Here is a 26,645-nt window from a genome sequence, read left to right as displayed (position 1 = left end):
GAAGCCAGTTGTTCACCAGATAAAAGTTGTTTCAAGGGATAGCTTTGGAGGAGAGGAAATCCTCAGAATTTCATAACAGCACATGGCAAAATTATTTTCACCTAGAATAGCATTCTCAACCTTTAAGTCATGACCTCTTAAAGTCGAACAAGCCTTTCACAGGGGTCATTCCTGCATATCAGATGTTTGCATTACAATTCATAATAGTAGCAAGATTGCAGTTATGAAGTAGAAATGAGATAATTTTATGATTGGGCTCATCCCAACATGAGGAACTGTATTAAAGGGTCACAGCGTTGGGAAAGTTGACAAACCACTGCCCTAGAGTGATTCACCTGTAATTCTGTTCACCCAGTGTCTCTAAGTCAGTGATAAACTGTAATCTTTATGTGCCAAAGATGTCATAAAATTTGGTCTTTCTCCTGGAAAATAACCCTAAAATATCCCTGCAGATTTCCTATTGACAAATGTATAAATATACCTGTCAATAAATAAACAAGTAAAAATGACCACTGGGAGTCAGAACTCCCAGATACTGGGATGACACAGCCTGGGATATAGACAGCTCATCTCTCTAGGGTGCATGTGGGATGAAGGCAAGGCTACTTGCTGTTCTCATCTTGCTGAACCAGAGACTCCCACATCTTAACTCCTTCCTTTGGGATATACCAGTCTGTCCCACTGCACTCTGGCAGCCTGGACCCTCTGATGACTTGTATATGTCTCAGACTGCACACATCCATACCCTCAGCTCTCATGTCACTCCCAGATCTTGGACCCAGAATGCCCTATGCCTTTCTGTCTGTGTGCTCTACTCAGCAGAGCCATGGGCCAGCACAGGATGCCTGACACCAGCTCAAATCACAGCCAGTTGAAAACTGCTCTCTTTTTTTCAAGGAATAAGTAAACCAGCCAGCAGAGGCTGCAACACAGCTCTTCTCTGACAGTTCCCTCAACACTTGTCCCTCAGGGAATGGGAGGCTGCAAAATGTCAGGAGGTAGAAGTGTCTGCAAGGGTGATTGTACCAACAGAGGATATGCGCCAGCAGGCAGTGTGGGCTGACATGGACAACAACTGTGCACACACGCGCACGCACACACACACACACACGCACACACACACACACACACACACACACTGCAATCCAGTTAGGATGCCATCTCCGGACATAAAGCCACTCCGCTAGAATAAAATGGATCTCAATGATCTGCTCAGAAGTACCAAATAGATGTCGAACTGCAAGGTTATGTTGAAATTCTCCAATCAATTTATTTCTGATCATTTGCCTTTGGTGATTTACAAAACCAAAAATCCTCAGAGTTGGAGTCAGTGAAGTGTCTTCCCCCTAGGACGAGTCTCCTTGTATTTTTAATCTAGGTGGCCAGGACCCCAGAATTTCTCTCTCAAGCTTGCTGAAGAAAATGTGTCTATGTGACTTATGTCTTGCACAGAACAGACAGAAAATAGCAGGCAGGCCTTTTTCTAACCAACGAAGGCTTCCTTTTTTTTCTCTCCATTGCTTGGGCTCAGGCACTCCTGCCCTGAGTGCTGGCCACTTTAAACATGATCAGATCTGTGCTTCTTCACAAATAACAACTGACCAACAATGGGCCCTGCTTCATAGATTTGGGAATGTTTGGCTTAAGCTGCCAATGACTGAAGGCCTTTAACTCCCACCGGCCAATCACAGTCCACTTTGTTGTTGTCTCTTAGTGTGTCTGTTCTCATTATTCCTTGACATGCAACATCCCCCTCCACCCTCCAACCATCCACCACAGCACCGAAAGCAAGACACAAATGAGAACAGCTGGAGGGGTTCAGTGGGAACCAATGCCTCTTCTGCAAAGGGGGGGAGGGGGAGACAGAACAGCAAGAGGGGTGATCTGAGATTGGCAACAGCTTTCAGAGAATCTTGTTTAAGAACTCAACCTTTGAATATGACTGTAGTGGAATTATTGTGGGGATTGGTTGCCCAGGTTGAAAATGCCAGCTCTAATTCAAAACAATTCCTAGTGAATCCCTTGTTGCATTTTTTTAATTACTTCTACACTTTGAGCTTTTAAATCAAATAAATAGATAAATTTGAAATATTACCATTTTCTGTACACATTGTGGGATGCAGATCTATACACAGCTGTGTTTTGTTTTAGGTCTTTTTACAATATATTACCAACTTCTGATATCTGTAAAAAGTATTTCTTTGAGGATCATCAGGTTGTAAAATGGAGTATATGAAAGTAACCATTGATTTAGGACATTAACCTAATGTGGGAACAAAATTTGTAACACCACACTATAAAGTTAAAAAGAAAATAGTGTAATAAAGAAAATACAAAGGCTTTGGCATGTTTTTTTTTTACAATCAACAATGGTTAATTTTGATATGTATTTGTGAACAACTGCAAAACACTTAGGTTTAAAACTCTTGCAAGCACTTTTAATTGATTAGGAATGAATTCTAGATGCACAAAATGATTGGACTGTGAACAGTAATACAGCTATATCTAAGAACAATTGACTTTTGCTGGCCAAGAAAGAAACAAATGATTGCATGAAAATGTGTATAAAACATCTATAGAGTATTCTTGTCAAATATAAATGAAATTAACTTTATTATAGAAATCATTCTGAGGATTTCTAGGGAAGACAAATACTTACATTTTGACATAAAACAAATTGGATTATATCGAAGACACACTCTACCTTTTAGCTATCAACTTCTCCTTGAATTCATATCTTACCCTTTTTTGCACATAAACTTCATCTGTTAACAACCTTTGGAAAACCAACAGATAGTTTTTACATATATCAAGTGTGTGTTGTCCCAGGATCAATTATATGCAAAGGAATGATACAAACTTGGAACATCGGTCCATAAACTATGAACAGATGGGGAGAAGTATTTGATATATCTTGATAAAACTCTTAAATCCATGGCAAATCTTGTCGATCATGGTTTCCTTTAAACAACAACATGAGCCAACACAGATCCGAGATCCAACAGCCTGTGTTGTTCTTTTCTTCATTATAACATACAAATGCCCATTTACAAATAATACACCAAAATGAATAAAAGTTTGGATACCAAAATGAAGATTTGTTCCAACTGATACCGTGCCTTCTGTATGCAAAGGTCCTTGTTTCTAGTCCATTCCCGGGCTCCAGTTCAGGACACAGTTGCAAAGTGAAGTGCTTCTAACAGCCATTTTTCTTTCCTGAATACCCAACTGCTGTGTCCACATAGTCATTGGGTGAGTGAACACAATTTCCTCTCTCGATCACACTCTCCCTCTCTCTTTACTGTAATCGAGGCCAATACTGAGACATGTCAGGTTCACTTCCGGGAACTTGGACGGGAACTGACACTCCAGGTGAAATGAGTCCTATAAATGAATACAATAACAGCTGTATCGGTGCATTCTACAATAGAACACCGCATGAACACACAGACTCTCTAAAATTCAAAAACCAGCCGCATAGGTAGATTCTACAATAGAACACACCATGAACACACAGACCTTCTAAAATTCCTAACACTTCATAATACGTTTTATATTTTATATTTTAAAAAAAGAAAGAAAAAAAAACTTTCAACTATTAGAAAGAAAAGCAGACCTTTTGAAACTAGAGGCTATGTTTGCACGTACCTCATGATACCCAATGTTTGGAAGTTTCTTAGGGCAACCATCTCTGGAAGACTCACGTGCTACATCCTCAGAAGCCAAAATGGAGCTGGAAGAACCAGACCTAACTTCTACGCTCCTCAGCTGGCATCAAGAAGCTAGAAGATGTGAAAGTCTTCTAAAAAGTACCCATCACATCAAAGTTGAGTGGACCCTCAACTGAAAACTTGATTTGGGCTCTTGTCTTCATACTCTATTTCTGTGATCACATTCACCACCATAAACGATGACTTGTCTATATGCTGTCAACATGCTAACTTAACTGAATTTCCCTTTTCAGTCTGTTTTCTTTCAAGACAAGAGTAGTAAAATATTCAACACAGTCCTTAAGGCAAGGTCAGAAGCTTCTTTTCAAGTCAATAGTAAACACAGTGTGAAAGATCAGTTGGCCAAAGAGGCCCAGTAGATGCCTCTGCGCAGTTGCAGAGAGCTCACCTGTTGAAGTGGTCCCCGAGGTGCCCATGGGCTGACTGTTCATGTGTGTTTGCATGTGCGGAGGGGTGTAGGTATCATAACTCCGCCCATTCACTGAAGGGCTGGTGGGCAGCATGCAGGAGTACGAGGAGGTCTGACTGGGGACTGGGGGCTGCCAGAAGAAAGAAAATCCTGTGATAACTGGAACCACCAGACAATCCCAGGCTACCCTCTTCTCCAGGCCTGCCAGCACGCTTGGTCATTACTGATGTCTCTTTGGAATGTCCTAGAATTCATTGGCCACCACCAGAGCATACTGTGTACTAAGTTTCTGAAACATAGTAAACGCAAACATCCCGTTTTGACAGCCTGCGCTGTCTTTTAACTCTGCTAGAGTTACTATCATGAAAGATACCCTCCCTCTACAAACCTGGATCTATTGGGGAATGCTATGATCTCCAAATTCCATAGTTCAATAGAGTAATAGGAGGACTCTCTGGAACATTTGATGTAGGGACCTTGGGAACAATCCAGTGTTGGACTTGGAGGATTAGAGATTTAATAAAAACAAAAACAAAACAAAAACCCACAACCATAATGAAGTCAGATTGAAGAGATTAGAAATATCGGTGAATATGACTTAAATACAACCTGAGAATTAACTGTGACTTCCTAATTGACCCAAAACCCCTGATTGAGTCCCATCCATAAAATTGTATTGCTATCTTCAAAGTATTCAAAACAGAAATGTTGAGGAGATGAATGTCTCTCATAACTAAACAAGAAATATACAGAGCCAGGATAAAGCTTCCTCATGGAGACTCTCTTGGTTACTTGAGGTCAAAAAACTCAGGAGGCGGATCAATAGAAACAGAGGGTCAGCAATGGCTGTTCTGCTCTGAAAATTCTTGACATCCTCAAATCTTCATTCACAAAGACTGACTGACACCCACGGAGGAAGGTCCAGCAGGAGATACCCTTTCTTTGCAAGACAGAGAGGATCTTGGTCAACAGGAAGAAGCAATTGACAGAGACTCCCCCCCCCATTCTAAAACCTAAAACCTCCTTTTCTCTGAACAATAAAATCACACATTGTTTCTGTTTTCTTTGTTCAATGAAGCTATTTACTTTTGTAACTGTATAATCTGTGTAATTTTTAAAAGTCAATGTTTAAAATAAGTCACCCCAACCTATTTCTTTAGAAATGGAAGCAAGCTTAATATAATCCCTTATCTATTTAATTATTTTGAGTTTTTTTTTCCATGTGCACATTATGTCACCCTCACAGAAACCTAGAAGTTGCTATAATATATAAAAGTGCACAAGCTACTCGATGACCTTATTAAAGTCCGATGATGACTGCTCGTGTCAAGTTCAAAAAGACAAACAGGCCTAAAGGGCCCTGCCAGAACTTCAGCTTGCATTTGCTTCTAATTCCTGCAATCACTTCCTCTAGGCAAACTGACTTCTGGGAAATTCCAAAATAGTTGTAGCCATACCAACTTAATGGGCTGCTGGCCCCTTCATTTACATCAGTTGCACTATGTCCAATAAAAAACAGATGCCATAGAAAAGAAGCAGATGAATACGTCCTCTGAAACTGCTTATCCAGTTCTAGACCTGAAGATTGAGAGACTTTATTTTGCTGTATTTGAATTCCAAACCTGGCAAAAGATGTCCAGTGCAGGCTAAGTAATCTGTATAGCCACCCCAGAACTGCTTCCAGCAGAGCTCATGCTTCCAGTATTATAATGGCAGGCATATCTGATGGTCGTACAAGCAGGAGCCTTAGGAATGCTGATGTTCCTAAGACATCAATCCTCTAAGCAACAGTGATCTAGCACATACCAGGAGTCATGCAGAACTTACACTAGGCAATGCCAGCTTGGTCCAGGACCGACCCCTAAGAACACTGGCCAGGGTATTATAGTAAGAATGCCATCCAGCTCCCTAGGCAACAAGGGTTACCACTGACCTGTCACATCAGCTATAGCTGACACACATTAAATTTCTAGCAAATACCTTCTATTCCATTTTATTTTTAAATGTAGAAGGAACTAGTTTCCCTATTTTACTAAATGCATTTCACTCTCTAAAGAGGAATCTCACTTTTCAGCCGCCCCTCCCTTTTTTTCCTCTTCCTCACTAGTTTCTCAGAGGAATCAAAAATAATCCTCAAAATATTTGTGCTGCTTCTGCATTTATTAATACAAACCCACTAACGTAAACACAAACTTTTTACATGCCAACCTACCTTTCATTATGCCCGAATTATTTCTACTTTGATACAAACATCCCTGGTAGCCAAAACCAACCTTACTCCCGCCTGGCATTCTCCAGCTAACATAATGATGAAAGGCACATTAACTTGACTGAACAGATCGAGTGTTTGTTTTCCAAGGGCATGAATCAATCAATCAGTCAATCAATCAGCTAAAAGAGGTTGGATTGACTGTCTCAGAGTTGACTGGTCAAGCCAATCACTGTCACAAGAAGGACTCCCAAGGGAGTAAATGCAAGGAATGGGGTCTGCAAGCCTGAACCCATCCCTTGCCCTGTGCAGCAGGTGCCTGGTCCTCTCTTACTTGCATAGGCAGGTTGTTTGCCATGGTGAAGCTGGGCATAGGTGGCAAAGCACTGTACGTGTTGGTGAGGGCGGTGTCTGTTCGGCCCAGCATGGAACCTGACGTGAAGGACGAGACTACAGAGGAAGAGAAAAAGAGACAGAGAAAGGGCAAGGTCATTCATTGCAAGGCAAGAGAGAGCCAAGGGCAGGCGAGGTTAAGAATCGTTCTTAGCAGTTGGAATTTCAAGTTACCAGGCGTGGTGGGCTGTGGGATTGGCTGGTAGACACTGGTACTGAAGCTGCTGCTGATAGGAATGTGACTAGGGGTGTTGCTAGCCTGTCTTCTCTGGTTCCTCAGTTTCTCTTCTCTTCTCCATTTGGCCCTTCGATTAGAAAACCATACCTGGAAGTGCACGGAACAGGTTAGCCCTGTGCTTGCTACCACTCGGCCACAAACAAAACCCCTCCATCCCCACCCTTGCCCTAGGACAAGGGAGTCTTTGCAAACCTGACCCCACTTCTATCAGTGACTGGTATACAGCCAAGGCAAAATATAAGTATCCCAATGCATAAAAACAACATGGTCCCTAGGTACCTGTATTCTTGCTTCAGGTAGATCTATTTTGGCTGCTAGTCTTTCCCGGGCAAACACATCTGGATAATGGGTCCTCTCAAACTCTGAAAGAGTGAGTTGGTTTTATATATTACACCAGAACACAAAATAGTTCAGACACTGGATCAAGCTAGCTTTTAACACCCAACTCCCATCTTGTCCAGCCAATCAGACAGCTTGACAGTGTGCTGACTGTACTTGCAAGAACTTTCCCACCAGGAGCAAGTTTTCTTTGGAATGACATTTAGTGTCTGTCCTATCTGTGGCCTAAGACAGTCATCATTTCCTTTGTCTGTCAGAATTTTAATATTTCAGTTTACTGGTGTGTGAAAAGAAGAAAGAAAATGCACATGCAAGTGAGCACACACACACACACATACACACACACTCTGAAAAGTTGGGGTGGGGGCTTTTCATCCTTTATGCAAAGAGCCCTGGCTAAATTTAGCCCTTTGTGCTTTTGCTGTGGCATTTACTTTGATTTAAGGTTTCTCTACTTTGGAAATTTCCCAGTCACCTTTCTCCAGAGCCTCGATCTGCTCTTGGGTAAAAGATGTCCTATTTCTTTGCAGCTTCCGCTTCAGCTGAAGTCGCATCTGAGCTTCATCTGAGTCTTCTCCATTAGAACTGATGGAGTTGGCGTTCTCTCCCCCTCCTTCCTGTTGCTGGCAGCCATCTGCAACAAAAAGAATAGGACAATAAGAGAAATGGGAATGACATGGGGGGGGTGCTCCTAACGGGACTCTGTACAGTTATAAACTGTACCTTGGAAGGACTGGGTAATCCAAAGCCTTCCTGTTAGTCAGACGTTAGCCACAGGGTTACCTGAGTCACATTCCTCTGTTTTCATTTAGATGAGACCCGTCAGTGCTCTCACACGGTCTCTTTGAATGACAAAGCAAGCCAAAAACTTTCCAGGCAAAATGATCTTTCCCTGCTGTGACTCCTCATCCAGTTCCCTTGCCCTACAGAAAGTATTTACCTATGGCTGTGTTGGGAAAATAGAGTGATGTGCACGATTTCAGCTGATCTATAATCAGTAATTCCTATCTAATCAATTAGATGTTGATAGGTTTGTAGAAAATGCTATTAAGAAACCAAACCAAGCTTGTAATCTTTTAAAAAAAATATTTATCTAGTTTTTATTTGAATTCTGCACAGTCAATTTCATTTTAAAGGTTGTGAATTTAGAAGTGCTTGCATTGTTCTGCAGTTTTATTCAACCATTGTGTGAGTGTGTTTCGCCTTGACACCTATTACGAGCACAGCTGTAATTATATCATCACCAAGAACAGGCTATAATTGCTGAAAATGGAATTTTATATTTAGATAAAAGGACTGTCCATTCTTTGTAATGTGTTGCACCAGAGAAAAGTAAGATTTCTTTTAAATTTTTAACGTGTAATTTTAAAAGAGAGACGGCGGAGAGTTCACTAACTAGCTAAATATGCTAAGCTGCAGCTGAGTCCTTGGCATATCATTTAAGTAGTACATTTTTAATTAGGGCATTTCCACCACTTTTAATGTAATTTCTATCATTAAACAGGGAAAGTTTCATTGTTTTCCTTTGCGCTTGGTGAAGAGCTGTGCACTTGGGCTAACCGGCTCTGCCGTGCACCTTGCGGGCAAGGCGGCAGCCTGTGGGAAGGAAAGGACTCAGGCCTTGGCTGGGCTTCCCAGAGCACTGCAGGCTGTCTTGGGTCCTAAGGCCTGTGGCCCCCACGGGATACCAACAGGAACTGTTCTCTCCGGATCCTAGAAACTTGGCCAGTTTGGGGGGAGGGGGCGCCAGGCCTCTGTGGGAATCGACTTGGCCAGAAATATCATTTATAACCAGGAGACAATAGGCCGCGCCTTCAAAGCGTTCAGGGAATTGTGACAGGATCTAGTGGGATCTTTTCAGGAACTTTGAAATGTTTTAAAACCCCAACTTTCTCCCCCATTTAAACAGGCGGATTCATCGGCACTGGCCACCATATGGGCCCTTGGAGATCTATTGAGATGACCACCAACACTTGAATAGCGAGGGGCTGCTTTTCAGCACCACACAATGCCCCGCGAGTAAGGGAAACTATTAAACTCCTGGGGCAGGAGCGTTGGCAAACTTTCGTGGGCAGAATTTTGAGGCCACAATAAGCACGGACAACAAAAGGATTCTCTTGAGGCGTGCAGCGGGCCACATTGTGTTACAAGAAGCCCAGTCAACAGACTTTTCAGCGAAGTGTGTTAACCCCTCTGCACTGCTATCATTAATCACTGTCCGGAGAGCGGGCGCCTCGGTGCTATTTAGGGCGCTTGGATGGGGGGGGGGATGGATGGGGGGCCAGGGCAGGGGGTGGAGGGAGGTGGGGAGGGTGGATGAGGACCAGAGCTGGGACTGAGGGGAGGCGAAAGGAGAGAGCTAAAGAGGAAGAATGGTGTGGGGGAGGGGCAGAGAAAGATGGAGGGCTCCAAATAGATGATGGTCAAAAAGGTATAAGAAGGTACAGAAAGGGAAATGTAGAGGGAAAAGAGACCGGAGAGTCGACGGAGATGGGAGAAAACGACGGAAAGGAAAAGGAGGAGGGAGCGTGTATTGGTAAACAAGCCGCAGGCATCTTGCCCTACTTCAGATGAGTGGGGGAGGGGAGGGTCGCCTGCCGAACGAGACACGCCGAACTCACGTGTAGGGGCACAAGTGGCTGTACTAATTTGCTGCCCCAGGTCTCTTGAGGACTCTTCAAAGTGGTTACCCCACCCAGGGAGGGGGGAAATGATGAGAGCCTGTTCCTTTTCCCTTTTATTGTCAGATTCCGTGAAGGAGTATACATTTTTGTTCCCTCTCCCCCCCCCCGTTGGAATTATTAAAAAGTCCATCGGTTACTGCTTTTGGAAAACACAAACACAATCCGGCCTGGTCACTTATGCCTCCACCCAAAAGAAAAGCCCCACCCTTCTCCCTTCTCTAGCACATTAGATCTTGTCAATTAAACAAAGCTGGGGGTCTCCCTCCGAAGACGCCAGCACATAGAGTTTCTCTATTCTCATCTGTTTCTAGGACATTCTCATCATTTTAAAGCACGGGGGTTATATTGACAGTCCTCCACGCTCAGGCACTACTTATACATTAGCATGTGCTGGTGACATAAGCTTAGGACTAGTGCTACCTTGGGAAATGATATTTAGGGAGAAAAAAAAATAAGTTATAGGACCAGGAAAATGGCATTTAAACCCCGTTTTGCTGCTTCTTTGAAAAAGTGGAATCAGAGTCAACAAGGAGAGAACGCTACGGGATTCACGGCCGCCGCCGCCGCTGCGGCCTCTTAACCAGCCCAGAAAGCAACGCTGAAATTGTGTTCACTACTTTAAAAGTAGCAAGTGTTTGCAGCCAGGTGCCTGAGTGCTCACTTAGATAGAGCTGGCGGGGGTTTTTGCTCTCTCCCTCCACCCCACCCCCTCCTTTGGTGGCTTTACCTTCCACCCTTAAATCTTTTAAGAAACTAAAAATAGAAGTTAGAGCTTTCTAATTCCCCCACACGATAAACTTAAGTGGCAGACAATTAAGATATCTCCTTTAAAAGGCGTCCCCCTCCTAGCGGCGCAAAGAAGGGACCTTCAATGGGCGCCGTGCACCTCCCAGGCTAATCCCAGAGGAGAGTGAAAGCGCCACCCATTATCCCAGCCCCAGGACCATCTGACGCAGGGGATAGGATTTGTTTCCTGGAAGAAGAGGAGAGAGAGAAAGAGAGAGAGGGGGAGGCGGGGAAACAGAAAAGAAAAAAGAAAAAAAAAGACGCTGGGAAATAAAATCATTCCTTAGTTTCTTAGTGTCTTAATCAGTGAGGCGGAAAACAAGCAAGAAAAGATAGCAACGCGGTTGCGGAACCTTTTCAGCTCCGGAGCGCGGATCAAAACATTGAAGCATCTGTTGAAAGGGGGCTGACTAAATCCTATAGAGGGCCTGGGTATTATGGGGGTTGGGGCGAGGGAAGGAGATGAGAAAAAGTGTCTTCGTGATCCCTAAAACCACCAAATCGCTGGAGAATTGCGGCTGGAATAGAGTCGTCTCGTTATTGTCAGCCCACGTCGTCAGGATTTTATTCACCGCCGCGTGGCGTAGATCAGATGGAAACCATATTTGTCTCCCTCAGAGACCTAACCTCTCCTTATGCTTCTGGAAATGGACTCTTTACAACCCCAGATCAGCCTCTCGGACTGGAAAGGAGGCCAGGGAGGGAGGGAGACCCTCTTAGCACCGAAGGGCCAGAGGAATCCCCAGGAATTTAAGCCTGGAGAGCTGATACCGCAGACTCCGAAGTCCCCACGCCCAAGATTCTCCTTTGGAGCCACGCTTTCTCCCCACGCTGGAGGCGGAGCAGAGAGCCTGGGGGAGAATGCACTTAGGTGGGGGTAAACAAGGTGGGTGGATGGAACACTCACGAAGTGTATGACCCAACACACTCTAGTAACTAGCTGCCTTGAGTTAAAAGTCCTGAACTAGCGCCACCTCTCGCCCTCAGTGGTCACCATCAGGCCTTTCGCTTTTAGTCTCTAGTTCTCCAGCTTCCCGAGAGGAAAACCTGCCCTAAGCAGGCTACGCTTCCTCTAGCGGAAGTTAGTAGACTGGACTTTAGTCTTGGCACCCAGAGACAGGAAGAGGGTGTTCATTCCCTGGTCTCCAAGCAGTCCTGAGCCCCAAAGGCCGGGGAGCACAGGAGTGGAGGGCTTCTGGACTCAGCCCTCCTAGATCTGAGCTTCTGGGCCTATTGCCCAAAACCGAGACACCTTCGATCAAGAGGGCGGGGAAGGGTTTAGCAGAACTTCAGAGTGCTGGGGGTGGAGAGTAGATGGTCACCAGTTGGGGTTCTAGCTTCTCTGGGGTGTGTTCTTTGGGAATGGATGGGGGAGTCAAACCTCAGGCCCTGCTTGGTTGGTTGTGTCTTTTCCTAGCTGATCTTAATAGACACCGGAGACTCCTGGACCTGTGAGCACTCTGATCACCAACTCAACGCTGCAGGTTCGAGGTCACCTGAGCCAGGGAGAGGTGTCACCCAAGGGAGCCCGGGCCTGCACATCAGAAGCCTGCACTGACCAAGAGCCGCGCTGGGAAACCAGAAAGGAGCACTTTTCTCCCTACCGTCCCAGTGTCCGTCCTATATTGTTTTCTGCTCTTAAAACTGACATGTCTAATTGGCAATTGGTGCCGAATCGTGTCCAGAGGTCTCTTGTGGAACATTTCTACAGCTGTCTCCTTCAACTAGACGCTTATTCATGTCGCCTTAATGAGAAACAAAACGTTCTCTAATGAGCAATTACAGAGCGACAGGATTGTTCCCATAACAAATTCTTGCAAGTGACAGAAGCATCCTTTGTACCAGATATTTCGCATACTGTTACCGATTTTCCCTTCTCTAACCCGGCTCTGTGGAGGCGCCCTGCACGCGGGTCCAGTCTAAGAGCTCACTGATACACAGCAGCCCCTTCGCCATCCCTGGGCAGCCCCTGGCCCTATACCCCCAGGCTCTGTGGTGCTCCCGGGAGTGAGACGCCTCGTCCCATTATCCCGCATATTATCTCCTTGTCACGAAGACAACAAATACCTATTAATCTTCGAAGTAAACTGTTTCCTATTCTTGACCAAGTTACCTCGGTGTGAGTGGGAAGGGGAGAGAGCCAACCCACCCGAACCTCTTCCTGCATCCTTCTCACAGATCCTGGGAAAGGAAAACATAGTTCCTAGCTGGCCCCAGAACCTCTTCTCTTGGCCTCAACCCAGTACTCAGTTTCCCTACCCCACTTCTAACCAGTTGCTACCACCGAGAATAAGAAGTGGAGGAGTGCATGGGGGGAGGGGCGAGTAAGTGGGTTAAAGTGTTGAAGTTGGGGGAGGGAACTGCCACTGGAAGTCTTCAAACTGTCCGTGCACATGGGGGTACGGGGGTCCACCCTCTCCTACCACCTTATTCAAAGTCACATAATTGTCAATTACTTCAAAAGCAAATAATACAATTATATTTACCTTGCAGTCTCTCAGTGTGTTAACTTGTCTCAGTTGTACTGCAAGTGCGCTCTACTGCATTTTAATGTCAAATGGAATAAGGTTCGACCTTACACATGCACAACCTCCTAACCACTTCATACAACCCTTGACATACATAATCCTTACAGTCATCAAGATGGTTTCACAAACACTAATTACAAAGTGTGAGTTGGGGTACCTAAGACTTCCAGGAACATACCCTCTTTAATCTCCTAGGCACTGGGAACCCAGAGGAGTAAAACACTTCAGGAAGGTGGCTGCTTGAGTTTTACCTTGCGTGGGTTGCCCTGGTACTGAAGTCCCGGGATACCAACCAGGGCGGGTGCCCCAGCTTCCGGTCTGCCCGTTCAACATCCTTAGTTTATCATACATGCCGTCTGCGCCCATCTGTTGCTTTTCGCTAGCCAGGTTGCGAAGAACTCTGTTTATTGATGACACCTGCAAATCAAACCAAATGGTAGTGTCTCCGAAAGACATGGTCACCCCATCTTAGGTTCCCACCTCAGCTCTCCCAAGCTTTAAAGAATGACCCACTACACATGCAAAAGCTCCCAGCCATCCTGGAACAGTCTGTGGATTTTTAACTTCTATTGTGGAAAGAATGGCAGCTATCATTTTGTTCCTGGAAATGAAGTTGGGTAAAAAAGGAGGGAGCAGTCCTTCACCTCTGTAAATACCACTAATAACAGCTCACTGGGCTGCTCTGCTTTCATCAAAGACTTGGTGATAAAAGAGCTCTACTTAATTTAGAGATCTACTTTATCGAAGAGCAGAAATGGATACATGTTGCCTGAAAGAAGCTTCAGGAAAGTGCTTCGAGGGGAATTTAGAATCTGGTTTTCATGTTCATTTCCAAGTGCCTTTCCCTAGTTCCTTTGACCCCTGGTTTGTGGTATCCAAATGAAGTGAAATACTCTTCACACTTCACTCCCATTTTCCAGATGGTCAAAAAGTCAGAGCCCACCTCTCCATACCCCCAGATACCCTAGAGACCCGTGCGAATCAGGGAAGAGAGGGAGAGAGATGGCAAGGCCTTGGGAGAGAAAAGAGCAGGAGGAGATAAAGAAGTGCCAGAGCTGGGAGAGTGAGGAACTTGGGGCAAGGCAGACATGTTCACAGTGAACTTACACTGGGTATGTTATCGTTGGTACAGACCCCCTCGGATAATAATCTGTCTCGGATTTCCCAAGCAAAGATGGACGGGCACTCCCGTTTATACTGGGCTATTTTGCTTACAACTTCTGGAGTCGCCACTCTTGGCTTACTCCCTCCAATTGCCCTGGGTCTGATGGAGCCAGTCTCGTAATACCTGCCCAGAATTTTACTCACACAACCGTTGGACACCTGCATTGGGGAATTGGACAGAAAACCACATTATTAATAATTTCAAGACAAAAATAAAATTGTTTAAGTATGCATTAAACAATGACAAGCTTACGTTTTCATTGTCCAGCACCTGGACTTTTGCATCTGCATGGGTCTATAACACAAAAATATACCTTCAATGGTATGAGAACTTACTGTAGAGAGCTTTTTTTTTTCTTAAAAATTACATTTGTAGCCCTAAAACTACAAATAATGATGATACTTTCAAACACTTTGAATTATATATTTAAAAGCTTTTTTTTTTTTAACTATCTTTTTAAACACTGTGCGAAGATGCATTAAAACGAAGTCGGGTTAATTTTTTTTGTGTGTGCTGACCTAGCATTATGTTGTGAAGAACAAAGGGAAAATAATTGAATTTTTATGATTTTCCCTTAAATTTTTGCCCAGTTGAGCAAATGTGAATTAGGAGTAGATAACATTTGCCTTTGAAAATCCATATACATTCTTCACAAGCGTGATGGATGCAAACAAATCTTTAAAATCTGAGGTTAGCACGGGATGGGAAAAGGGGAATGAAATTATCCCAGTTTATATAACTCAGCTCATTACAGCTTATGCAGTTACTACAATGAATGTCTTTACCAAATGAAAAAATATATATTTTTAATTCACTCACATTCTTTTTCTTACGCAGATGAATTATCTTACATAACTGACTGAGGTTGGAAGAGACAGGGACCTTGGTGGAAGGAGAGGGGAAAGCTGGAAGGTAGGGAAGTGGTGGGGATGGAGTTGGCGAGGTCCGTAATTAGTAGCGTTTACAGTAAGAAATGAAGAGAGGACACTTAGAGTGGAGGGCCGCAGGACGTGGGGGCGGGGTGGGGGTGGGTAGGGAGCGGCGAGTAGGGCAGCCACGGGAGGATCACCTGCAGAATTCGGGAAATGTCGCACGGCCGGGCCCCGCTGTGAGCTAGCTCTACGATCTTCTGCCGGGTGGAGTCCGGCAGTGGCCGCCCGTTGACAAAGACACCACCAAGCTGATTCACTCCGCTGTGACCTGAGGAAAGGGGGAGGAGAGGAGAGCAGAAGAGAAGAAGAAGAAAGAAGAAGAAAGAAGAAGAAAGAAGAAGAAAGAAGGAGGAGGAGGAGGAGGAGGAGGAGGAGGAGGAGAAGAAGGAGAAGGAGACGGAGAAGGAGAAGGAGGAGAAGGGAGAAGAAAGAGAGAGGAAAGAAAGAAAGAAAGAATGAAAGAAAGAAAGAAAGAAAGAAAGAAAGAAAGAAAGAAAGAAAGAAAGAAAGGAAGGAAGGAAGGAAGGAAGGAAGGAAGGAAGGAAGGAAGGAAGGAAGGAAAAGACCACAATGCAACCTCAGCTCCCTGCCAACCTGTGCGAACCTCAACAATTAGGTCCTGGTTTAAAAACAAAACAAAACAAAACAAAAAAACAAAAACACCCAACAACAGAACCACCAGCCATGCAGGGTGCTGGGCAGCCCAACCTCAAATACAATTGAACCTGACCACTGGACTGTTGTCAGACCTGGGTGAATACACAGAAACATATCCACCCAGTACCACCATCACCCCTACAGTTCCCTGAGCCCATTGCCCCCTTCATAAGCACCCCCAGCCCTTCTTGGAACCCACAAGGGGCAAAAGTCAAGCTCTTAAAGTCTTCTCCCTACATCACCTCTGAGTGTCACCACAGAGTCCACACAGAAGTCTCTGCAGTGTTGGAACAGCACTGCAGATCCCAAGTCCTGCACCGCTCTACAGAACGTTATAAAACCTTAGCATGGTGATTTAACTCTGGCAGAGGTGCACAGCACATAGCACTGTGTGTGTGTGTGTGTGTGTGTGTGTGAGTGTGTGGTGCGCGCACGCGTGTGGAATAGAAAAGAGCCAGAAAGATAAATTTGTCACTAGTGACCCCCAATCCGTGCCTCCACAGCAGGCATAGAGTTGGAAACCCCACTCACACAGTGATCTGCCTGACCCAAGTGGTGCTCAGAAGCCTGGAGTCTTCCCACCCGCCACTACTCGCTTTACTTCCGCTGCTGAACTCCGCCCTCCCCCTCAGCCAAGGACACAAATATTAACAGAAACCCAAAACAGAAAAAGAAAAAGACCACATCACAGTGTCACCGGTCCTTCCTTCCACTCTTGTCTCACAACCTCATCCCATTGTCCTGTCGTCGTAGAGACTAGGGCGAGAGGGAAGGAGCGTATCTATGATTTTATCCTCCTCGGAAACCACAGGAATAGAAAAAAAAGCCAGTCCCCTCTTTCCACTTCCTCGGACATCTCCAACCTGCAGCCCCGTGTCTAGACAGAAGCCCTCTCAGGAAATGTGGTTCTCAGCTCCTCTCTTCTCTCCTCTCTTCTCCTCTCTTCTCCTTGGAGCCTCCTGATAAATTGACTCCAGGAGCCTGTGCTTCTTAGCAATAAATAAGCTCCAAATATAGACGAGGGGGGAATATGATGAGCCTCTCTGACATTTGTCTTTAAAATAAAACTAGCTGCACGTCAAGTTTGAGCTTAATTTCTGGAAATAGGCGGAAGTCGCTCCGGATCATGCATGGAAGGCTAATTGAAAAGATCAGTCGGGGCGCTTGTGGCAGCCTTGTCACTTTGTGACAGTGCTCCGCTCCGGGAAATTGCATCGTCACGACAAACGGGACCGTGATAAAACGACCCTTTCCGTCCCTATTTGTAGATCACTCAGATGAGAATGAACTGCACTGGTCTCCCCTTCGAGGGGAGCTGCGTTTTCAGGGTAGCTTGAGGCTTGGGGCTGGAGGAGGGTTATAGCTCACGGAGGGGGGGCGGGGCCTCAATTCGATGAGAAGTGACAGGCGTTTAGGGATCTGGGCTCTGGCTGTCCCGGGCCAGTGCAAGAAGGGGCACTGCACATTGCAAGAGAGGGCTTCTTAAACGGGGCAAGGCCTACCTTGCGCTTCCGGTTTCTCCTAAATAGTCTCTTATCATCTGCCTTGGCTTTCTAGATCTCATTTACCATGCAGGTGTGGAGGCCCATCTCTGGGCAAAAGAAAGCTTCCCAGAAAAAGAAAGGCCGGCCCAGAGAAACGAAGAGAAACTTTTCAAAAGCAAAGCCAGGGTAATTCCCAGTATACAGATGCCAGAGCGCACAAGGCCTCTACTCATCGACCTTCCTTATCCCTCATTGCAAAACTAACGTGCCCAGCACCTCTACAACTGCAGCCCGGATTTGCTGGTCTGAGAGACACTGGGCCAGGGCGTCTCTGCCAGCAACGAAATGGCAGCGAAGAAACATAGCTCTAAATTCCCCTTTAGAGGTTAAGCCTCAATCATTGTGTCCCTTCCCTAGGGACTGCTGGCGTTCTCGCCCAGTGGCGATGATTATGCGCCTAGAATTCGACCGCAAAGCTTCTAATACGAAAACATATGGTGTCAATTTGGATGCTCCGCGCCTCGCACACACCCGGGAACCAGCGGCACAAAGCCTACAGGCCAACCCGCGACCCGTACCCCTCTGGGCCTGCCAGCCAGGTCATAGCATAGCGGCAAACGGTCTCGACTGAGCGCCTCGGCCCACCTGAAAACCTAAGGCTACGGAGTCTGAGCTCCAGGGTATGGATCTAACAGGTTCTGCACAAATGCAGTTGCAAATACACCTTTGCTCACTTTCCTGATCCTGGTCCTGTGGCATCGCGAGCTGCTGGACTCTCTAAGCTTCTGCCATTCCACAACCGCAATGTTTCTAGAAGACTCAGGCCTCTCCGTGCTCTCAAGCATAGCTGTAGCCTGTGTAGATCTCCACCCTTACCCAGGCCTAGCTTCAGTGGCTCAACTCTATCACGTACCAACAACCATTGGCTGAGTACAAAGGTTAGGGCCCAAAGGTAAGAAGAGAGGCACAAAGACTATGGAACCAAAGGCGCCAAGAGCCTGGGTTATCCAGAACCCACTAAGCTGCTCTTGCTAGTGCAAGGTTTATCCAATTCCTGACCCGCACAGCTTCCACTCTTCCCAGATCCAGTAAACCTTCCCTTCCAGAAAACCCTGTGAGGTTTACTTCCCCACCGGGGTATCAGCCCTGGGTGCTCCACTCCCCTTCTCTTCTAGGCGGGTAGCTAGGGTGGGGAGGGGAGGAGCTGGCCAGAGATTGACTAGGGGAGGGAAGCCCCCCACCCCTCGGGGTCGGAGGAGACGCTCAGTCTTGGCCAAGCCCAAAGGGGCCTCCTTCTCTTCTCAGGAGAAGCCTTTGCTTCGCCCCGCCCTGCTCGGCCCAGCCCCTCTCTCTGGGGTCAGAGCCCGGGCAGGGGCGGGGAGGGGGTATGAGTTACATGATGGGGTTTCTCTACCGCAGCCTCAAAAACTCGGGCGAGTAGTTTTGAAGGGCCCCAGCCTCTGCCCTTCTAGAACCTAGCAGAGCAGCTTTTCCTCGCGGGCTACTAGGCGCTCACTCGGTGCTGCCCAGATAGATCCCAGGCCACCTCCCTCCCTCCCTCCCTCCCTCCCTCTCTCCCTCTCTCCCTCTCTCCCTCTCTCCCTCTTTCCCTCTCTCCCTCCCAGTGGCTTGGACTCCGTAGGACCCAAGACTCAGCTCCCCTAACTCACGGGCCCGCGTGCCTCCAGCCCAACAGTCTAGAGAAAGACCTGAGACACTTACTGTTCTGCATGCTGGAGCTGGTTGGCAGCCTCCGGATCCCACGGGGCTCGAATATGGGGCTCTGTTAGCAAGAAACTTGGAGTTAATCCCGGGCTTTGCACAGGTAGGCCTGCACTCCTACTGAGGAAAACCTGGTGCCTGAACTGGAGAATCCCCCTTTTCTTAGAAACTGAGCTACTCAACCACTTGGGGAGATCTGAGGGTCACCTAGTCTTGCCCCATATGCACGGAAAATGTACTTTATGAGCTGCGAATAAAATAATCCAACATTCACAACCCATTTCCCCGAATCTTTTAGTAGTTAGCCCTTTCATCAGAAGAAACAGAAACAATGATCGGGTTTTGATTTGTTTTCCCACCTGAACTACGATCTTTAAAAACTTCAGATTTTGAAGCCCAAAACAGCACCATAAAACTTGCCTGAAAACTGGGATATACGTCCACTCCTAGAATAGATCTCACACATCTGCTCACCTGCCCTTAGTTAAAGTCTTCTGCCTAAGACAAAACAGAGGGAGAGAGAAAGGTGTGTCAAACTGGCCCAGCACTTAGTTGACTGGCTGTCTGCGGCCCACTCAAAGTGAATCTGAGTCTAGATCCTTCTGCCTAGAAACACCAAACCCACCCCAAGCTTCCAGAGGCTTCTCCCACCGAAATCCACATCCTCAGGAAAATGCTGTATTGGCTAGACTTGGGGAAATGGGGACACTTGAGTTGTGGGTCTCACTTTGCAAAACTATGAAGTACCAGGGAAAGAAGGCTTAAACTAAAACATCAGAGAGGGGAGGAGAGCCAGCTCTGGGGACAGAAGGTGACAGAGCACCTGAAATGTGCAGAGGAAGAATGGAAGGACTTGCTGGTGCCTTGGGCCTCAGGTTAGGAAGTCTGGGTGAGCCTCAGACCAAGCTCTCTCCTTTCCTGGGGAGCTAAGTTCTTTGGTTACTCCTTTATCCTTAACCAACCCTCCCAACACATACACCCCAAAAAGGCTTTCCAGTCAGACCCTCACAGTCCATCTCTCAGCTCCTCCAGACTGAGCAAGAGGTAAGCCCTTTACCCTAGATCTCCTTTATTGTAGCTAACTTTGATTTTGGTGTTTAGACCTGCCTCTTTTCCCGTACAGTGCCACACTCTCTCGACCTCGCCTCGCTGCTTTAGAAAGTACAAACGGGAAGGGGTGCGGACAAAGTCTATGGACACCAAACAATGGCTTCTATTCTGTGGCTCTCCCCAAACCCAGAGAGTAAAGCCTAGACTCTCAACCCAGCAACACCAGGTCCAAGCAAAGGAACCAACAACTCTGCAACTCCCAAAGGAAAAAAGGAGGACCCCCACTCACTGAAGTACTGACTTGCCACAGGGCCCCTCAAGGCTTCTAGTCCTCCCGGCTTTCCCTCAAAAAGAGGGTTCTTGGGAGTGAGGTGGAGAAAATAGTAAAGTAATTTCTTGTTATAAATATCTGGAGGTAATTGTGTTACTGGTGTGAGTTGTTAGGGGCTGTAAAAAGATACAAGGGCACCGTGGGGAGCTCAATTGGAAAGGGGGAGTTACAATAAAGAGCCCATTCAAGAGGATTGCCCAGGAAAGGGGGGGGGAGGGTTAAAATAATGAAATAGTCACAGCATCTCATTTAGTTTTATTTTTAAGAAATAATTTTCTCCCCCCCCCCCATTTTTGGCTATGATGATGATTAATTTTGCCACCCTGCAAAGAATTCCAGGGAATAGTTTTCTCTTTAAGGCCTTTTATGATTTAAATTTTAAGTAACTGAGAGGCAACTTAAATCCATATGACATAAGTCTAGGATGAGGACTTTCTCCGTGTCTGTTTATGACTGGACATAGCCAAGAACTAGATACCGCCATTGAGGTTAACTCCCAAAGTCTCCCTCCTGTCTCTAGGCCGGTTTCTGAATCTGTATCATGTCACGAACAGATACCTCACCCAGAACAAAATGTCTATCATATATATATATATATATATATATATATATATATATATATATATATATATGACTCAAGCTGCAAAGGATAGCAGGTGCGTGTGGAGGGTGTGTGTGGAGAATTCTGTTTGCAACAGAAACTTCCTGGGCTCTTCCCTAACCACATTTTTTACCCAGCCTCGTTTCTCCAAGCCGGCTCAGACCTCCGTAATACCATTTTAGAAAATTGTCTAGCTGATCCCCCAAGAGCTAGCTGATTAGTTTCTCAAGCAAGTGGGAAGGTGATAGCACTCCAGGTTCCGGTTTTGCTCGGTTCCCACCCGCCTCTCCTCTAAGAAGCTATCTAATTACCTAAGTAATCGTTAACACTCAGGGCAGAAAGCACCCTGGGAAGCAGGGCACACCCTGCACCCGGAAGCAGTCCTGTTCTTAAAGAAGCTAGACCCCTCTGCCTCAGCCCAAACCCCTAGCCTAGGCTAGGTCTTTGTATTGCCTTGGAGGGGGTCATAGACCTGCATCAGGAATGAAGGAGTCTTCAGAAATCTCCAAGGCCACAAGGTCTGAGTCCACAAGGTCCATTGGACCTCTGTCTTCCTCACTCCCTGACCCAAACCCAAGTCAGAACCCTCCCACTATGCTATTGTTTCAGTTATTTAAATTTTAAAACCCACTCCCACATTCCTCAGCTGAAGTGTTCAGAGAAGCTGGGGTTCTCTCTTCCAGATGCCCCTCCTGGAAATTAGCAATTAGGGCGACAAAGTTTACCCTCCAGGGCCAAATGATTACAACTCATCAATTGCCTTCAAACATATGCAAAGATCCACAGCAACCTTCCTCCGGGTCAGCGACAACCCTCTTCCCCGTCAGCGGCGACTATTCACGCTCTTGGGTAGACCTGCTAGGCTTTCAAGGATTTTAGCTTCTCAATTGTTTTTCTGATATCTCCTCAACCCTTCCCAAGTTCGAGTTTAACATCCAAAATGGCGAGAGAGAGAGAGAGAGAGAGAGAGAGAGAGAGAGAGAGAGAGAGAGAGAGAGAGAGAGAGAGCATTCACTTTGTTTTTAAACTTTTCAGAAAGCTCATTAATGAAAGACCAGGTTTTTTAGCACTCGAAAAAGAAAGCATTTCCACTTGAAATTCAACTCCATTTCCCTCAATTACACTTGCTAAAATTCGAGGCTATTATGGCTCAGGGAGACTGAGGAGATCTGCCCCGGGAAAGAGGCAACAACTTTCTGAACTTTGAAAAGCCACTTTTCCTCCTGGGGTCTTAGAATCCAAAAGCTCTCGAATTACTCAGACTAATTAGCTGGGAGAGGACGTGATCCGAGGAGAGGGAAAGCCAGTGCTTTCTTGTAGATTTTTTTTTCCCTTTAGGCCACACAAAGAAAAATATCAGTACACTCGAAAAGGGGGAGCAAACCTCCTTTCCAGCTCGAAACTTGTTGAAATGGCAACACAGGGTACAGTTTGGTCAATGGAGACACGGGAAAATACCCACCAAGAGCTGGAGGTGGGAGTCCACGGGACAGGGAACACACCAACTTTCGCAAGATAGAGTTGTGGGAAGCCGGGAGAGCTAGGGCGTTTGTTTCCAAATCCGAGCTCAGCGCTCGGCGGAGGCTGGAGGCGAGGGCCCTGGGGGTGTGTGGATGGAAGCTGGCAGTCCTTGCGATCCGCTCGGAGCTCCCTCGCAGAGCGCATCCGACCGCCTCGGCCTAGTGGCTTCCCTCACCGCCCGCGCTCGCTCTGGGTCCCTCGTGGCCTCCAGCGCACGGCCGTGGTGCCCATCCAGACGGTTCCGGCTGGCGGAGGGCGTGATGACCCTTTGGTGCTCGAGTGCTGCGGGCAGTTCTGTGCCTGGGAGAATCTTGCACAAAGCCGGAGCGCGGGCTGGCGGGAGGCGGCGCGGAGAGTCGGCTGGTTGGGCGCTCTCTGCGCGCTGGCTCGGCCCCGGCTGGACAAAAGCATCGCCGGAGGCTGCTTTCCGCGGCCTGGGGCACGACGGAGCCTCTTCGTCCTTTTGCGCTGACCGCGAGCTTTTGGAGGCGCTGAAGCCGAGAGCTGCGGTTTGCGGGGGCGCCCTGCAGCCTAGCGGCTCTCCGAGAGCTCCAGCCGCACTTGCGCTGGTGCAGAGCCAGCCGCCTGCCTGGAGCTCCGCGCTATTGCGGCTCGCGGACCGTCGCCCTCCGACGCGGGCTTTCGCTGGAAGTAGAAAGTTTGGGCTCCTGCGTGGAAACTTCTCCGGCCCAACTCTCCCGGCGTAGCAGTGGGGGGAGGGGACCGGCGAGAGGGGAGGAAAGAAGAGAGGGAGAGACCTGCCAGGATATTGAAATATAAAGAAATCGAGAAGAAAGAAGCGGGACTCACCTTTAAGAGGCATCCTCTCTTTCGTCGTTGTCAAGGCTCCTGTCAAGAGTTTTGTTGGGCTTTTTTTTTTTTTTTTTTTTTTAGTTTTTGTTGTTTTGGGTTTTCCCCCCCTGTTGTTGCTTAAAGACCACAACGGTTTGAAATGACGGTATTTANTTTTGGGTTTTCCCCCCCTGTTGTTGCTTAAAGACCACAACGGTTTGAAATGACGGTATTTAAAAGGAGTAGTTGCTCGTGAGAGTTTTCTCCACGGACGCTGCTGGGTTGGTGTGTGAGAGCAATTCTCAGATCCCTGGGAAGAAGACAGAGATTGACAATAAAATGGGCTGTCAGCGGCTTGAGAGTGAGAGATAAAGAGTGTGGGTGAGGGAAGTGGCTGCAGCCAGCACACCTATGCTGATTGGTGATGGCTCAAGTGTGTTAATGTGTGTGTGCCGGCGCCCGGCCTCGCCTCCACCGCTCCTCACTGGCCCATTAGCGAAGCCTGACCTCTGTCATCATCCTCCAGCAAAACACTTCCTCCTGCGCCTGAACCAGAGCGGGAAATGAGGCCGAGCCACGGTTCGCTTTTCAAACCCACTAATCACTCCGCAACATGCAAATGCACCGCTCGCTCCCACACAAAATATTGCTTTATGCAAAGCAGCGCCGGGGCCTCGCGCCAGCCGATTGGATGCTCCCTCTCCCTGCCTGGTGCAATTGGTCGGTTTGTTTGAATATGAATACACTTGTTTTCGGCTCTGCCGGTGGGTCCCGGCTTCTCTCTCCGACGCTGGGCCCCCCGCTCCTAGGCTCTGGCGCTCGCCGAGGTCTCCCGCTCCACGCGCTTCGGCAGCCAGCGCTGCGGCCGCGAACTTGATCAGTCTAATGGAGGCCTCTGAGCTGGAAGTCATGCTGCCCCGGTAACCCCAAGCTGGGCCAGGGGTTCTGAGTCCGTGGAGGTAGCAAGTTTCACCATCTCTACGAGGTCCTTTCTTGTACAGTGGCCTGCCGCTCCGCCCCGGTCCACCCTAACTTCCCACCCCTTGTCCACCCCTGCCTTGGCCCCAGGACACAAAGTACAGCAGTGGCGGCTCTCTAGCCGACCTGACCTTTAGGAGCAAGAAAAAAGAGGCGGGAGTGTCCCTGGATCCCAGCAGCCCCCACTCCGGCGGTGGTGGCACAACGATGCCTAGGCCTGAAGAGGGCCTCTTGGCCAAGAACTCAGCGAGGCCCGGCGTTCGCCCCAGCCCAGGCCTCCCGAGCCTGCCCATTTCCCCACCCCACTCCCGCACCCCTGGCATTTTCTTCTCTCCTTTCTGCTTTCCGAAGCCGCCGTGCTCAGCGGAGCGGACGCACTGCCCCAGCCTGGAGAGGCCCGAGTAAACACGCCACTTACTTTGTGTACAGAGGATTCTTGTGAAAAGCTCTGAAGAGTCCTCACCAAACACTCTCCAACTTCTCCCACGTGCCATTTGTTGACTAAGTGCGGCTGCTTTTCCAAGCCATCGAAAGGAGGGGAAGACAAGAGGGGAGGGGAAGTAGTGGAAGCCTGAGGGTGGGGGTGGGGTTTGACCAATGCTGGGAGAGATTTTGCAAGTGTGTGTCCTCGCCGGCTTTCTTGGTGTGTCAACGTGTGTCGTTGTGAGGAACCGGTTATCTGTGTGTGGTGCTTATGTATCCTCGCCAAGACTCCCTTCACTTGGGTCAGCTCAGTCCACGGAAGCAATTCCCCTTCAACTGTTGCCAGAAAAACCGGCGAGGACAGTAAGTAAATGGCTTTTCCCTCCTGACCACACACCAGAAGTCCATTTGTTGAATGCCGGACATTAGGATACACCTCAGTACACTCCAAAGACGTCCCTTGGAGTCTGCAGTTTAGGTGACAGGGGAGCAGGCAGCCGCCTTGTCCTGCGCTGTCCGGAGTTATCCCGCAGCCTGCGGGCCTTGGAGCTGAGAAGTAGAAGGCCTGAGATACGGAACACACTCAGAACCCAGCAAAGGGAAGTGGGGTTGGCAAAGCTCAGGCAAGGAGGCCGAAAACCACCATCGAAGCCTTTTATTCTTTTGACTTAGGGAAAGAACCGAAAGTCAGCGTCCAGCAGTAGTCTGCTCACTCAGTTGATCTCTGGCAGGCTGCGCTGATGAATCCCCATGGGAGTTGGAGCCAGATGGACGCTGCAGGCTGCCTCTGAGCCTGATTTGGACATCCTAGTCTAGCCCTTGCCTGGGGACCAGCAATAAGGACCCAAGGAGCCTTAGCAGAGTTCCGGGGACAGAAGAGGCCTTCCGTTACCCGAGTCAGAGGTGGGTTAGCACAAACCGCTCATCTCCGCTTGGGAAAGGTGGCTGACTAGCTGGGCTCATTCCGGAGGACCTAGGGCACTGGATCGGAGCTAGAAGGAAACACTGGCCAGAGGCTAAGGAGGTGGCGCCACTGCTTGGGTTGGCGGCCTCCAGTGAAAGATTTCGTAGGACCGGGACTTTCAGAGGTTCCCAGGAAGTCCTGTCTGAAGTCCAGGTTCCAGATCAGAGAAGTCTGCATTCTCCTTTTCTCCCCTTTTACATCTCAAGCAAGCATTAAAGAAGCAAGATGAAGGGGGGGGGGTGTCCAGCGACTGTCCCAATTGGAGGCGGCGAATATCATTTTTACAACCTCTCAATTAGCAACCCAGTGGATTAGCACCCTCTTAAGCTTTGCCTAAGAAAGAGGCAGCCATAATCTTGTTGCTATTTCCCCCCAGGGCACTGGCTCTTTCAATCAGCCCCTTCTCCCACCCACAACCCCCACCTCACCTCAGAGAAAAGTTTTAACAAAAAAAATCAGAAGAAGCTAGGAGCCTGGCGTGAAAGCCGCTGACGTCATTGGGTGGGGATGGGGGCTTCGGGTGGGACTGTTGGAAACTGCACAAACAAGAAACAGAAAGGGCTTGGCTGCTCTAGTGTGTCAATATTTGGGGAGGGGGAGCTGAGGAACAGAAAGAGGCAAAGTTTCTAAAGTTTAAGGAAAGGGGTGAGAGCCAGGATCTCTCTCTCTCTCTCTCTCTCTCTCTCTCTCTCTCTCTCTCTCTCTCTC

The 26,645-nt window shown here is 47.7% G+C and overlaps 1 protein-coding gene and 1 long non-coding RNA gene across 6 annotated transcripts in view; both read right to left on the bottom strand.

Annotated features, from left to right (window-relative positions):
- Positions 1-1,077: 1,077 nt before the first annotated feature.
- Pax6 (paired box 6) lies at positions 1,078-23,726 on the bottom strand. Of its 5 annotated transcripts, XM_021195165.2 has the most exons (13): positions 23,591-23,726; positions 19,698-19,775; positions 19,278-19,338; positions 15,552-15,682; positions 14,735-14,776; positions 14,425-14,640; positions 13,569-13,734; positions 7,795-7,953; positions 7,260-7,342; positions 6,917-7,067; positions 6,684-6,799; positions 4,120-4,270; positions 2,590-3,384 (listed from the first exon to the last, which is right to left on the bottom strand). In XM_021195165.2, the coding sequence occupies exons 3-13, from the start codon at positions 19,285-19,287 to the stop codon at positions 3,299-3,301; spliced, it is 1,311 nt and encodes a 436-aa protein (XP_021050824.1). In that variant the 5' UTR covers positions 19,288-19,338; positions 19,698-19,775; positions 23,591-23,726; the 3' UTR covers positions 2,590-3,298. The 5 variants fall into 5 exon arrangements, with proteins under 5 accessions (XP_021050833.1, XP_021050832.1, XP_029392069.1 ...); XM_029536208.1 differs by lacking the exon at positions 14,735-14,776 and having other exon boundaries at positions 2,296-3,384; positions 23,591-23,724; XM_021195174.2 differs by lacking the exons at positions 19,278-19,338; positions 19,698-19,775; positions 23,591-23,726 and adding an exon at positions 16,935-17,104 and having other exon boundaries at positions 1,078-3,384.
- Positions 23,727-23,746: 20 nt separating this feature from the next.
- LOC115063614 overlaps positions 23,747-26,645 on the bottom strand; it is a 7,044-nt gene continuing 4,145 nt past the window's right edge. The window contains exon 2 of the long non-coding RNA XR_003843449.1: positions 23,747-23,882. This is a non-coding gene — a long non-coding RNA (uncharacterized LOC115063614). The remainder of the gene's footprint in view (positions 23,883-26,645) is intronic.

This window comes from Mus pahari, chromosome 3, assembly GCF_900095145.1.
Source record: "Mus pahari chromosome 3, PAHARI_EIJ_v1.1, whole genome shotgun sequence".
NCBI classification, from domain to species: domain Eukaryota; kingdom Metazoa; phylum Chordata; class Mammalia; order Rodentia; family Muridae; genus Mus; species Mus pahari.
This window is presented reverse-complemented; position numbering and strand designations above follow the sequence as displayed.

Excerpts from the sequence above, each read along its gene's own strand:
- Pax6 (XM_021195165.2), bottom strand. Across the intron at positions 14,777-15,551 it reads ACATTTCCCGAATTCTGCAG|ACCCATGCAGATGCAAAAGT; the intron begins GTGATCCTCCCG and ends TTTGTGTTATAG. Across the intron at positions 3,385-4,119 it reads CTCGGGGACCACTTCAACAG|GACTCATTTCACCTGGAGTG; the intron begins GTGAGCTCTCTG and ends ATTCATTTATAG.